At 45.4% G+C, this 13340-nt stretch overlaps 2 protein-coding genes across 2 annotated transcripts; one reads left to right on the top strand and one right to left on the bottom strand.

Annotated features, from left to right (window-relative positions):
• Positions 1-1538: 1538 nt before the first annotated feature.
• Positions 1539-7382, bottom strand: SEC61B (SEC61 translocon subunit beta). Its single transcript, XM_047700375.1, has 4 exons — positions 7099-7382; positions 6777-6874; positions 4026-4127; positions 1539-1824 (listed from the first exon to the last, which is right to left on the bottom strand). The coding sequence occupies exons 1-4, from the start codon at positions 7099-7101 to the stop codon at positions 1737-1739; spliced, it is 291 nt and encodes a 96-aa protein (XP_047556331.1). The 5' UTR covers positions 7102-7382; the 3' UTR covers positions 1539-1736.
• A 98-nt stretch (positions 7383-7480) lies between these two features.
• On the top strand, positions 7481-12878 carry ALG2 (ALG2 alpha-1,3/1,6-mannosyltransferase). The gene is made up of 2 exons (XM_047700374.1): positions 7481-7916; positions 10457-12878. Exons 1-2 carry the CDS (start codon positions 7569-7571, stop codon positions 11357-11359), a joined length of 1251 nt encoding a protein of 416 aa, XP_047556330.1. The 5' UTR covers positions 7481-7568; the 3' UTR covers positions 11360-12878.
• The last annotated feature ends 462 nt before the right edge of the window (positions 12879-13340 follow it).

Raw genomic sequence — 13340 nt, 5'->3', positions numbered from 1 at the left:
AACATAATAGATGTTGTACAATTTTATATCCAACCACCAATTTTCTTTCTGCTGAATGAAGCATCTCCCTGCTCACCGCTGAAAACTAGCATTTCCCTATAAATTGCCAGCTCCCAAAGCCCCATGACTTTTGGCTGTCAGTCCACTGGAGACCACTATGAGGCACACGGGGCTAACAGGCAGCATCTTGCAGGGAAGAAAACATACCCCCAAGAGCAAACAGCCCCTCCAAGGGGCTTCAGCATCTCCCCCAGAGAAAAAGACACCCCTTTAGACAGAGGAAGAGATTTCGTTTTCCAAATTAAATACCTTTTAGCTGTTACTGGAACCATCAACCTGAGTATCAGGAGAAAAAAAAAAAAATCCCATTAAATCTTTAATTTCTTCCAAGGGAAACGGACTCTTTCCCCTGAATTTCAAAACGAAGACAGCTGCTGCCTTTTCGTGCGATGAGCAGTGCCCAGGATCCAAGGGAGCCAGTTTTTCATTTTCCCCCAATAATCTCCCATTTATTTGGATTTACAAGTGCATGCTCGCCCATATACTGCCTTAGGAAATCTGTTTAAAAGACACATACTTCTCATCATTTAAACCTGGTTCCCCAGACCTAAAATTACTCCGCACCAGGACTCAAGAAATACACTAACGAAGCTGCTTAACTGTTCTACGAAGTTTTCCTTAAATGGACCTGAGAAAGAGATTTTTTAAATTCTCTATTTTTCAACTAATACACCTCTTCATTTTGTGATCTGCACATCAGGGCATTTCATATGGATCTCTCTTTAGAAATCCTGGCTCAGAGTCCTGGGCTCCCAGAGCATGCGCACTGAGCTACACTGGGTGTTTCCTAGGGTCGATAAGAAAATGAATGCTTATACCCAGAAAGGCTACATAAGCTAAGCGAAACCTTAAAATTTTATTTTGGGTTAGAATAGTATCAACTCAGTTCAGAAGTGCTGGTATCTCACTCTGATTATGAAGGTCCCTTAATTATTGTCCCTGATTATTAGAAATGAAAATTTTCCAAATGAAAACAAAATTTTATTTGATAAATCCAATTTACCAAATAAATTCTTTCAGAACAGTTTTAGCGACTAGTGAGGAGTCAATGGAAATCTCTGGTCTATGCTCACAGAATTAAGAACTGAGAGAGACAAGAGGCAAAAATATTATCTACAGTTTCAGAGACAAAGAACAGAATGAACAAACATTTTATCCAAGATATCTGGTTTATGATCCCTATGTCTTCTTCCCTGGGTACCAGCTGCCTCTGAACACAGATCTTCCTGATGGAGTCACAGGCACACGCTTTAATAATCACAAACACACAAAATAACAATCACCAGGACATACCTGGAAGAAAGCAAACCATGGCCAATGACAGTATCTTGGATTTGAGTGACTACATGGTCATATAAGGAATTGTTAATCCAACAAAGAAAACAATCTCCCCCTAGTGTTTTCTCCATACTTACTCACAAATCTAAAGGCAGAGAGACTACCGGCTCTAGCAGTCAGATATCAGCCATGAGATTTGGTATAAATCAATTAAAAAGTTTATTAGTCATAGAAAAAAATTGATTCCTTAAAGTCAATTCTTGTTAAGTTCCCTGTAAAACAATAAGCTTACAGAATATTTCTCTCTCACAAACAGAAAATCACTATGCTTTTGGTCCAAGATACGTTGGGTTTTTTTCCTTCTTCTTCAGATGACAGACAGATGGATGCAGCCGAATCTATGAACGAGTATACTTGCCCCAAATGTGCAACATAAATACAGAAGCGATGAACAGAAGACTCATAACCAATACTGGGACAGGGCCACTGGAAGGAAGAAGAGAAGGCATGCTTACTCTGAGTAATAACACATATTATAGCTGTAACACTAAAGACTGCCGAGGGAATAAAGCAGCCCTTCACTAAATCAAATGCTTCTCAAATTGAGAATTAGTACATGGGTTTCTTAAAGGGAGAACCCCTTGAACTCACACAACCTGTGAATGCTGACTCTGAGGAAACGTTATGGGGTCCTCCTTTGTGACTCTTCCTGCCAATTCTGGTTTTGGAGAATTCAAGACGTCATTTCCCCTCCCAGATACAATTGGGGAGTGGACAAGAGAAAAGACCCCAGAAATCTTTACAGCGAAGGCAGTGGAGTAACCCAATGGAGCAGTGGAGTAACAGAGTCCACTAGTGGCCAAAATACAATGCACAGAGATCAAAGTCCTTGCTACACTATTCTGTTCTTCCAAAATCTGTACAATTCTGGGAATAAACAAATTTAAAAGTACATGGGAAGTAATCTTCATGGAGTTACACCTAATCACTCCCCTCCTTTGGTGCAACGTTAGAGCAACAGGAGACACAGAGCACGAAGCCGAAAGCGCAGCTCCCAGAGAGCTGGAGTTCGGGAACCAGCTCTGTCAACCATGAGCGGTGACTGTGGCCCTGTTACTTACCTTCTCTGGCCTCATTTTCCTCATGCGTAAAATGGGAATAATCCCAGTGCTTCTCCTATAGGGTTGCTGAGGTACTAAATAAGTTCATATGAACACAATGCAGGGTTATAGTAAGGTCCCAGGAGATGCTATTATTGGCCTGAAAAAAAATTTTTCTCAACTCCTGGGAAGAACGAGCAACAAGGTCCAAGCTGTGGATCTGTGGATACAAATTCCCAACTGTGTCTTTTCACTGAAAACATCTGTCTCTTACTGATGATCAACTGTGGCTGATGACACTTCAAGGAACAGCTTCTATCCTGGGGGGACTCACGCGGTAAGCAGCAGCAGGCCAGCCTGGCTGTCGGAGAGCACAGAGCCGAGAGCTAGCGCAGGCCAGACGCCCCAGAACAGGTCTGACCACCTGAGAAGGGTATACAGCGAGTCCCCTGGAGACCCTGAGGGTCAAGGGGCTTCATGATTTCTCTCTAAAATACTCACAAAGATTACCTCAAAACAAAGACTAAAAGGTTTTTCATGCCACCAACTCACAAACCCCAACCCCAGAAATGCTTTCCGAAACTCATTCCCATCTTACCACAACAGAATAGTAAAAAATCAATCAATAAAACCAAATCTCAGGGAAGCCTTCGTCAACTACCCTGGTGATCCAAGCCACCTTATGAGTTAATGAAACTAATCCAAATAAATCTGATTTTGTTTCCTTCTGCCAGATAGCAGCAGCAGTACGGAAAGAGCATGGGACTGAACAGTCCGAAGACGCAGCTCCGGCCCCTGCGGGCTGTCTTCCACGTACAGGCAACTAACTGCCCCTGTGAACCAAGCGGCTCTGCGAACAGGACTGAGTCATTATGCCAATGCCTCAGGCACCGGGTTGGAGCAGGAAACAGCTGTAAGCAGGGGTGTTCAGGAGCCTCGCACAAACAGACCTGTGGGACCAGCTCGGCCACGTGGTACCAGAAACCATGGACAGAAAGTGAGGCGAGCGAGGCCTGGAGACTCTGGATGCCCATTTCCCATCACCTAATGAGCACTCCCGGACCAAAGAACTTAAGCCAGTGGTTATGTTCACCCGCCAGGGTCACCCACCACCCACCAAAGGCAAAGGGGGGGCTGAAGAACTTTTGGTAACACAGCCTAATACAGACACTCCCATTAGGCTGTAATAACATCAGTTGTGCCTCCAGGAGAGCTCTGAAAAACCAGCCAGCTCCAATTCAAGTGGTTACTCCTATTTCTCAGTGTGGGAACAAGAACAGCAAATGAGGAGCAATTTCATCTAATTAAGCAGTTTCCCCTCCAGTTCTCTCTGTTCTCGTCATTAATTCTGACACAGCTGCACGCAGGTTTTTCCCTTGCTTTCATCCAACCCATGGAGATGTTATTCCAGGCTCTGAACTAAATGACTGATACGCAGACAAACCAAACTGAGCCCACCTGGCACGAATGAAGCTGTTGGGTACAGTACATCTATCTCATCAGAGCCAACGCCACCGGTGGAAGACACTGCACTCCCCCACACATGTGTGACACTCAGAAACACAAGGTCTGTTCCCCAACACTTACACCTTGAGCCCAGGTGAGTCTTCTGTGTAGAATCGCCACATGCCCCCAGTGCCTGCTGAGGTTGTGCGCCCCGCGCTCCTTGTTCCACAGCTAGCATTTTTTCTGGAAGAAAAGAAATATTACAAAAAAGTTTTTCTCAGAAGCCCTTACCATAGTATTGAAACATACGCTCCCACTACGTTGTTAAAGAAAAAAAAACAAAAAAACAACACTTTCTTTGCTAGACCCCCCCCCACAAATTCTTGCTTTTACTTCATTGATCGTGATTAACCACCAAGGACCGAGTAACTGCCATATGTTAATGAAGACAAGCACCCCAGAAAGTAGTCACCATTTCCAATGTATAAATGAAGGAAACAGGCTCATAAAAGGTTAGGTAAAGTGCCTGGGACCACACAACCAGCAGGCAGCCAATCTCAGCAGTGAACCCAATTCTGACCCCAGAGCCCACCCACTTGTCCACACACATAGGCACCTCATTTGAACAATGAATTTCAGTTTCTCTTCTCAAGTATTTTTGTGAAGTCAAGTAATAAACCCCTGCTTAAAAAGCCCTGAATCCATATTGTCTGATTTTAAAATGACTACATTAAAATGTTTTTAAGTTACTGTATATACTACCAAAAAGAAAAAAACAATTAAGCTTTCACTGTCATCCAGGTCCTAAAATGGAGTGTACATTTTATAAAAAATTATTTTATACCTGTTTTCACTATTTTTATATACTTGATATTTTTTATATATTTCACTATTTTGAATATATATATTCACTATTTTGATATGCCATAGATCTTGGGTAGAAGTAGGGTGTAGAAAAGCGCAGAAAACACCCCAGCCAGAACGTGTCCTCCTCACAGGAGATCCAGGTCTATGAGATGAGCTGCGTGACACGGGCAGCCCAGGCTCACAGGAATAGCCCAACAGCGTGCCATCCACCAGAGAACACAGGGAGAATCTAGAAGTGAAAACCCTATTACACCATCTCTTCTCACTGCCTTTCCAACTCTGCTCATAATCCCCACCTCCCCCTGCCATGGCCTCTACCCCAAAAGCTAGTGCAGACATATTGATTACCAGCTACATAGTGGACCAGGAACTCCTTAGTCCATGTGCATCACTGTTTCTATGAGATAACTGATGGAAAACAGTAAACATAATTGTACAAGGATTTACACAGCAATTCATATACTTAGAAGAGCCTTCACACACAAGGCTATACATCATTTAAGCTGTGAGGCAGGCACCTGAAATTTTTCTCCTTGGTCGTTAAAAGGAACTTGAGCTAGATGGTAAACCCACTGTGGACATGAGAAGTCATCAGCTGAGCCAGGACTAGGACCCATGCACTTTCCCCTATTCCCATAGCCTTCCAACTGCAGTGCCTGTTCTCAAAGTCTCTGGAATTACACGAGCCCAAAGAAATCAGTCTAGGCTCTTTAAGATCTCTTACACCTACTGGCACGTGGGACATGCAGAGGATTTGATAACCAGGGTAACTGGAAATACCAAATGTACTCAAAATATCTCCCATTCCTCCACTGGAAAGCCAGGGAGAAGTTAACAGAGCCCATTTAATCATTTACGTTTCTGTTAGGGGTCTATTTTACCCTTTCTTTTTGGCCATAGTGTAACTGCCTCCCTCTTCCTATACCCTATGGTTCTTTCAAATATCCCAAGATTACAGGGTGGCTTGATTCCTTCATTTATTCATCATTTATTCTGTCAAGTCTTACAGCTGGATACGGATGATGGGCCACTTCTGCCAAAATCTAATGGAGATAAATATGGAAACATGAATGCTATTATAACCCCATGAACAAAACGCTTTGGCAGCAAAAGAGAAAACTCACAGCTGCTGCTGCTTTCCAAGTCAGGGAAGGCCTCAAGAACCCCTGAGCTTAGTCTAGCAGAATAAAAAGAAGTGGGGGGAGGGGTCATCTAGTGAGTTCAGCAGTAATAAGCTCACTGTTGCTGGATCAGCAGAGAGGAAGAGAGGCAGGTGGGCTCAAGTAACACTAAGAGCATTGGTATCCACCCTTTTTTCAAGTTCAGCAACAAGAAACTGAGATAGGAACTAAAAAGATGTGTGACAGAATCAGAGGGGAGGGCAGACTGGAGTAGAAATGACCTAGAGAAAAGACTTAGGTAGGAAATGCAAACATCCAGATGAGAGAAGTTGGGCTAAACTGGAAGAGTGGACATGAAAACGGGAAACAATTGATGAGAAGCTGTTCCTGGGCCATTCGGTCCTGCAAATGACTAAACAGACATGGCATAGGAAAAGCGCACAAGGACCCTGAAGTTTTGGCCTTGGGGAAATGAATGTATAGTAGTAGTGTTGGATGGAAGTGAGAGAGATAAAATTGGGGCAGAAGCTAGGATGAAAAGAGACTGAGTTTTGCATGGGACAAGTAACAGAGTGTGATGGGACCTGCAGATCAAAACGTGACTGCAAAGCTTAGATCGAGACACACGAGTTTAATGACATCAGTTTTCTCAAAGTTGTCTCTGAGACAACAAACTCCAGTTTGTTGGCCTTCCTCTTACAAGGATGCCCCAAGGTGCCCCAAACTGAGTAATTACAAGAAAACATTGACGTCTTCTCAAGACACACAACACCTACGGCCACGTCGCCTGAGGTTCGGTGTGCACTTGTGACTCTTTTCAGCCCGGGGTCTCCTCCCCCGGACCAGCGAGTTCTTGGGCCCCATCTCTCCGAGCCCACAGCCAGAGGGTCGCGGGGGTCCTTACCTCTGCCGGACCGTGGATCCGGCCGCCCGGGCGGCCACTGCTTTGCTGGGAGAGCGTCCCGACGAGCCCACATTAGTGCCACTGGGGGTCGGACCAGGCTACATAGAGAGACAAGTGGACAAGCTGGTGAGCGCCCCGCCACGCGCCCCCGACGCCCCCCCACCCCGGTCCTGACGACCAAGACCAGCACCTGCAGGGGAGGCTGGGGAAAGCAAGAGTGCTACAAGAGGAGGGCAAGGCGGAAGGCCAGTGTCAGGGCGAAGAGGAAAAGCGGGATCAAGGAGGGAAGGCTGTAGGGAAGTAAGTAGGAAAGCCGCCGTACCATGCTGGAGACTGAAAGGCGCTGGACGCTGAAACTGACGTCCAAGAAGCGGTCGGCTGACTCCTCAAAGGACCGGAGGCTGGAGGGGCTGGCTCAGGCCCCGCCCCCAGGCCCCTCGCAGGTCCTCGCCGGCTCCAGGGACGCCTGAGTTGTCCCACCATATGCCTGTACAAATTTTGTTACAGGCGACTTGGTCAACCGCTGTGTGGGAAGCACAGACCTTCCGCCTCCTTCCGTTGAATCGCAGCGTCCTTCATAGAGTCTTATCCCTACCAAAGGGCGGATATACCCACGGTCAGACGGGAAATTTCTTCTGGCAGACACAGGGCGCCCGCAGCTTTGCGCTTATGTGGCCCAACTGACGCAAGCGCCGCGAGGCGTGGTCGGCCCGGCAGAGGCCCGCTGGGAGCCGGGAAGGAGCATGCGTGGAAGCTCGGTAGGGCACGGGGCGGTGGCGGGGCTTCTCGACCATGGCGGAGAGGTTGGGCGAAGACAAGGATCTTGGTCCCAACCCGTCGGTGCTGTTCCTGCACCCGGACCTGGGCGTGGGCGGCGCCGAGCGGCTGGTGCTAGACGCGGCGCTGGCCCTGCAGGCGTGCGGATGTAGCGTCAAGGTCTGGACGGCGCACTACGATCCCAGCCACAGCTTCGCGGACAGTCGCGAGCTGCAGGTGCACTGCGCCGGGGACTGGCTCCCGCGCAGCCTGGGCTGGGGAGGCCGCGGGGCCGCGGTCTGTGCTTACGTGCGCATGATCTTCCTGGCGCTCTACGTGCTGTTCCTCGGCGATGAAGAGTTCGACGTGGTCGTGTGCGACCAGGTGAGGCGGCCACGAGTGCGGCCACGCCCGACCCTCGCCTCGCCTCCTTTTCCCGCTAGGGAGGGCGCACTGCATGGCCTGTCGTGAGCTTTCCGGGCCTGCGGCTCAGAGAGCTCGGAACTGATCTGGAGAGGAGAGAACTGGGCGTGAGACTGGTTCTCTGACTGTAGTGTGGACACATTAAAGTTGCACTTTGGTACAGGACCCCACCCTCAGAAGCTTTCATCCTGGAGTCCTGAGGTTGGGGCCCAGAAATCTGCAATTTCGCCGGGGATCTTCGGGCAATTCTGAAGTAGATGGGTCTTGGGGCTGCTCTAAGAAACGCAAGCATTAGCAGCCAACCCTAAGTCACCTTTTACTAATGAGTAACTCGTAGGTCTTCCCCTCTTTGCATTAATTATGTTGACTCTACTTCCAGGCCACATGCATCCATCCCACTGTGTGTAGCTTTTGCAGACAACCCACCTCGTACGCAATGTTGTGTTAAAAACGCCAAGTGAAACATGTCATCCCCCGTTAAAGTTTTAACATGGCTCCCTCTTAGTCTTGGGAGAAGTCAGTTTGTTTTTTTTTTAAAGATTTTATTTATTTATTTGACAGATCACAAGCAGGCAGAGAGGCAGGCAGAGAGAGAGGAGGAAGCAGGCTCCCTGCTGAGCAGAGAGCCCCATGTGGGGCTCCATCCTAGGACTCCGAGATCATGACCTGAGCCGAAGGCAGCGGCTTAACCCACTGAGCCACCCAGGCGCCCCGAGAAGTCAGTTTTTTACCTCCATAAATAATGTCCACCTGCCTCTGGGCTCTAGCCACTTCGGACTCCGCTTTTTCTTCTCCAAAAGTACTTTATTTTGAAAGGTAACATTTACTCGGAACAAAAATTCCAATAGTATAAAAGAGTATGATATAAAAGTCCCATCCCAGTTCCACTCCGTAAAGATAGCCACTGTTAGCAGTTTCTCCTGCATCCTTCCAGAAATTGCCTGTAGCTGCACTAGCAGATATATCTGTTCTCACTTGGATCTTATTTGTAATAATGAGGACTATGACACACCTGCTGTTTGATGACTTGCCCTTTTTTTCACCAGAATTCCTGTTTGGGACATCATTATATATCAGTATTAGAGCTTCACTTCATGGTTCTCAATGGTTGCTGGGAAATCTGCTTTTGTTTAAAAGTATCATAATTTATACATTCTCCTGTTAAAGGACATCACTGTGGCCAGTTTTGTGCAAATAGATCAGTATTGAAATGGACATCCTTTTACCTTTTTTTCTACTTCTGTCAGCATGTCCTTGGAATAAATTCCTAGAAATAGTGTCCGAGAGTTTAAATGTCAATAGCTCTCGCCAAATTTGCCTTTCAAAGAAGTTGTGTCATTGTGTTGTTGTTGTGTCTTGTGCACAGTGGATGTATAAACTGTTGTAATCTTTGCCAAACTGATAGGTGGAAATGGTTTCACATTTGTATTTGTGTTTATCATTCTTGAGTTAGTTTGATCCTCCTTGCTTGTCCAGAAGCTGTTTGGTTTTTTTTTTTTAAGAAATGTGGACATTTCTAGACATCCTGCATTTGTAGCTAGTCATTAAGCATGAGGCAGCTGAGACTAGTGAATAGGAAAAAAAAAACCTGAACTTGGAAGTGGCAGACCTGGGTTTTGTACCAGATCTGCTACCTTCTAAGAAGCTTCAGATAAATCTGGCAGGATTCTTCAAGTGGTCAGGGAGGTAACCTAGAGATTAAGTAACCTGTAAAGATTACCCAACAAGAAGGTCTCTAGTAATGCCAGCATGTCGTTCATGCTTAGTAACAGTTATGGTTAACATTTACTGAGCGCATGCTGTATGCTAAATTCTGAAGCATTTTACACATGCCGGTACATTTAGCAATCACAAGACAATCCAGTTGTCAACATGTTACAGAAGAGAAAACAGGCAGAGAGGGAGGTAAGATTACTTGCTCATGGTCACACAGCCAGCAGTCTTCATTCCAGAGCCTGCACTCCAGTTTTTTAGGAGGAGACACATGCTAGAGCCGCCCTGTCCAGTAGCGTAGCCTCTAGGCTCCTGTGGCTATTAAGCACTTGAAATGTGGCTAGTGTGAGCTGAGATGAGGTATAAGTGTAAATTACACGTCTGGTTTTAAAGATTGATGTGGAAAAATGGAACGTAAGGTGTCCTGTTAACTTTTTTGATAATGATATATTTTGCAATGATAATATTTTAGATAAATGTTTTTTAATTTCATCCTTAAAAAATGCTGTCATACAGTTACTAGATTTTTATTTCCATTGGGCCATGCTGTCCTAGAGGAAACCATTGGACTTACAGCTTTAAATACTTAGCACACAGCCAGCAGATGGGTCCAAGCCTTCCATACACCAGGCGTTGTATTGGGTGAGAGTCCAGGAGGCCACAAAGCAGAATCAGGCATTGCCGGGGATGAGCCCACAGGCCAACAGGCAGGGTGGGTGGGCGTGCTCTTGACTTGGTTGACGCTGAGCTGACCAGTCCGTATCTGCTGTTAATCTTGCTTCGGCTAGGTGTCCGCCTGCATCCCGGTGCTCAAGCTGGCCAGACGGCCCAAGAAAATCCTGTTTTATTGTCACTTCCCAGATCTGCTTCTCACCAGGAGAGATTCTTTTCTGAAACGCTTGTACAGGGCGCCGATTGACTGGGTAGAGGAGTACACCACGGGCATGGCGGACTGCATCTTGGTCAACAGCCGGTTTACAGCTGCCGTTTTTAAGGAAACATTCAAGTCCCTGTCTCACATAGACCCCCATGTCCTCTACCCATCTCTGAATGTCACCAGCTTTGACTCTGCTGTTCCTGAAAAGCTCGATGACCTTGTCCCCAAGGGGAAGAAATTCCTGTTCCTCTCCATCAACAGATATGAAAGGAAGAAAAATCTGACTTTGGCACTGGAAGCCCTAGAAGAACTGCGTGGAAGGTTGACATCCCAGGATTGGGACAAGGTTCATCTAATCATGGCCGGTGGTTATGACGAAAGAGTCCTGGAGAATGTGGAACACTATCAGGAATTGAAGGAAATGGTCCGACAGTCTGGCCTTGGACAGTGTGTGACCTTCCTGCGGTCTTTCTCAGACACACAGAAAATCGCACTTCTCCACGGCTGTACCTGTGTGCTTTACACACCGAGCAATGAACACTTCGGCATCGTCCCTTTGGAGGCCATGTACATGCAGTGCCCAGTCATTGCTGTGAATTCGGGTGGGCCCCTGGAGTCCGTCGTCCACGGCGTCACAGGGTTTCTATGTGAACCTGACCCAGTGCACTTCTCAGAAGCGATGGAAAAGTTCATCCATGAACCTTCCTTAAAAGCCACAATGGGACTGGCTGGGAGAGCCAGGGTGAAGGAAAAGTTCTCCTCTGCAGCTTTTACGGAACAGCTCTACCAGTATGTCACCAAACTGCTGGTATAATCCAACTTTTTTTAAAGGCCTTTATGCTATATTCGTTAGTATCAATTTTTATAGATTGTAGACTCACTTTTGAAACCGAAAAAGAAACCTAAAATCTATTGCAGAAGAGATTAAAAGAAAAATGCACTTGAAAAAAAAAAAATGCACTTGAATCTTGAATCTGAACCACTTCCCCATGCACTGCTCCTTTTCATCTACTTTTTAAGAAAAATGGAATATCTTTTATGCTGTAGTTATTCCATGTCTTACTAGTGTTAAGATATAAAAATGGTACAATTCCACATTCATCAAAAAATTTCAATTATAATTCTCTAGATTATTATTGCTTTGACTGTAAATTTTGAGTTATAGTGTGCCTTGGTACACTATAGTTTAATTGTATCATCATTAAAGTTGATTAATTTGGGTTCATAGCATAATGAGAACAGGATCACTGTAGTCCCCAAAATCAGTGCATTCACTATCCTGTGTTAGTAAATTTTTGCTAGTCATACCTTCTCCTGGACCCATAGCAAGAATGTTCTGTACTTTTTTACAAAGATGATTTATTATATTTTTGCACACAGAGATGTGACAGTAAAATATGTTTATCATAGGAAAAGAAAGCATACTAGATTTTGGCCTCTGTGATCTGGGATCGTTAAGAGTGTGGACAGCCAAGCCTGAAGTCTGAAACTAGAGTAAACAAGGTGTTAAAAGTAAGAGGACGTCCTCACTCATGGGTGTGCGTCTGATGTAAGTTTGGTTTCTTCATGTCATCTGAGTCATCGGCTTTGTTAGTGTTGGTGTTTGGTTAGGGAAGCTCCTACTAAGCATAAGACATAATTGCTTTGTGTCCTTCAAGTCCTGCGCCAGATGTCATGGCTGTGGAGCTTTCCTTGACCCCCACCCCCTTCCTCCTCCCTCCTGCCAGCCTAAACGTGGTTCTCCTCTGCCATGGACCCTAGCCCTTTTGTGGCCCGGACCAGTCTTACAGTTTCTTACTTACCTGTTGGCCTAAGTACAAATAAACGTAAAGCACTTTTCAACATATCTTCACAGCTAAATTCTTTTTTTTTTTTTTTACTTTTTTTTTAATTCCAGCCCAACATGGGGCTTGAACTCATGACCCCAAGATCAAGAGTCTCATGTTCTACCAGCTGACCCAGTCAAGTACCCTAAAAGCTAAATTCATCTTTAGAAGAGCAATGATCACTAGCCAAAGGCTTCTCATTGATCAATTCTAAGAGTATAGACGTGAGAGCCTAATAGCCTGTTTGACCTTGGATGAATTACTTCATTTCTCTGCCTCAGCTTCTTCATCTGCTGTAATATTCTACATTCTTCATAGAGCAGTTACAGCAGATTACCATAATATATGTGAAATATTTAAAACAGTACTTGGCACATAGTATGGGCTATATAAATGTTAGCTATTTTGTTACTTGGGTATATTGAAAAGCTGTAGAAATTCCACAGGGGTTCATGCTGCACTACTATATTGTTCTTTGGGTTGTTTTTGGTTGTTTTTGTTTTTTTTTTGTTTTTTCACAGAATAAAATTTTAGGTTGTAATTTATCACATTTGTCTGTATCATAGAAGTATTTAATGAAATGAAATGACTGTACCAAAAAGATTTCTAAGAGTCAAATAAAGTGTTTTATGGAATGAAAATTTGAGTTTTCTTTGTCCTCGTGAAAGCTTCCAGTCCAATCGAGTAGTTCATCCCCAAATGGAGGGTTTTGTATTTTGTGGCTTGGGTGCATGTGTTCCCCCAGGGAGCTGTAGCCTTTGCAGAAAGGCCTGGTGGTTCTGACCCCCGGGTTTAGGACAGACTCCAGTCCATAAGTGGGGCCTGCCCATTCAGAGCACTAAAACTTTTGCCTATTTGACCATTTTTAGGCAGATCCTTCCAAAATGGACACCAGGGGCTCATGGGCCTTCAGTCTAACTTCCCTTCATTGTCTCAAGTCCCAGAAGGCGACACAAGACCACAGATCTG

The sequence above is a fragment of the Lutra lutra genome, chromosome 13 (assembly GCF_902655055.1).
Source record: "Lutra lutra chromosome 13, mLutLut1.2, whole genome shotgun sequence".
Taxonomy (NCBI): Eukaryota; Metazoa; Chordata; class Mammalia; order Carnivora; family Mustelidae; genus Lutra; species Lutra lutra.
The sequence above is the reverse complement of the archived record's forward strand: the minus strand, read 5'-3'. Positions and strand labels throughout refer to the sequence as shown.

Coding starts and splice junctions, on each gene's coding strand:
- ALG2 (XM_047700374.1), top strand. CDS start 7,569: ATGGCGGAGAGGTTGGGCGAAGACAAGGATCTTGGTCCCAACCCGTCG. Junction 7,917..10,456: donor ACGTGGTCGTGTGCGACCAG/GTGAGGCGGCCA, acceptor TGCTTCGGCTAG/GTGTCCGCCTGCATCCCGGT.
- SEC61B (XM_047700375.1), bottom strand. Junction 4,128..6,776: donor GGATCCACGGTCCGGCAGAG/GTAAGGACCCCC, acceptor CTTTTCTTCCAG/AAAAAATGCTAGCTGTGGAA. Junction 1,825..4,025: donor GACTCACCTGGGCTCAAGGT/GTAAGTGTTGGG, acceptor TCTTCCTTCCAG/TGGCCCTGTCCCAGTATTGG.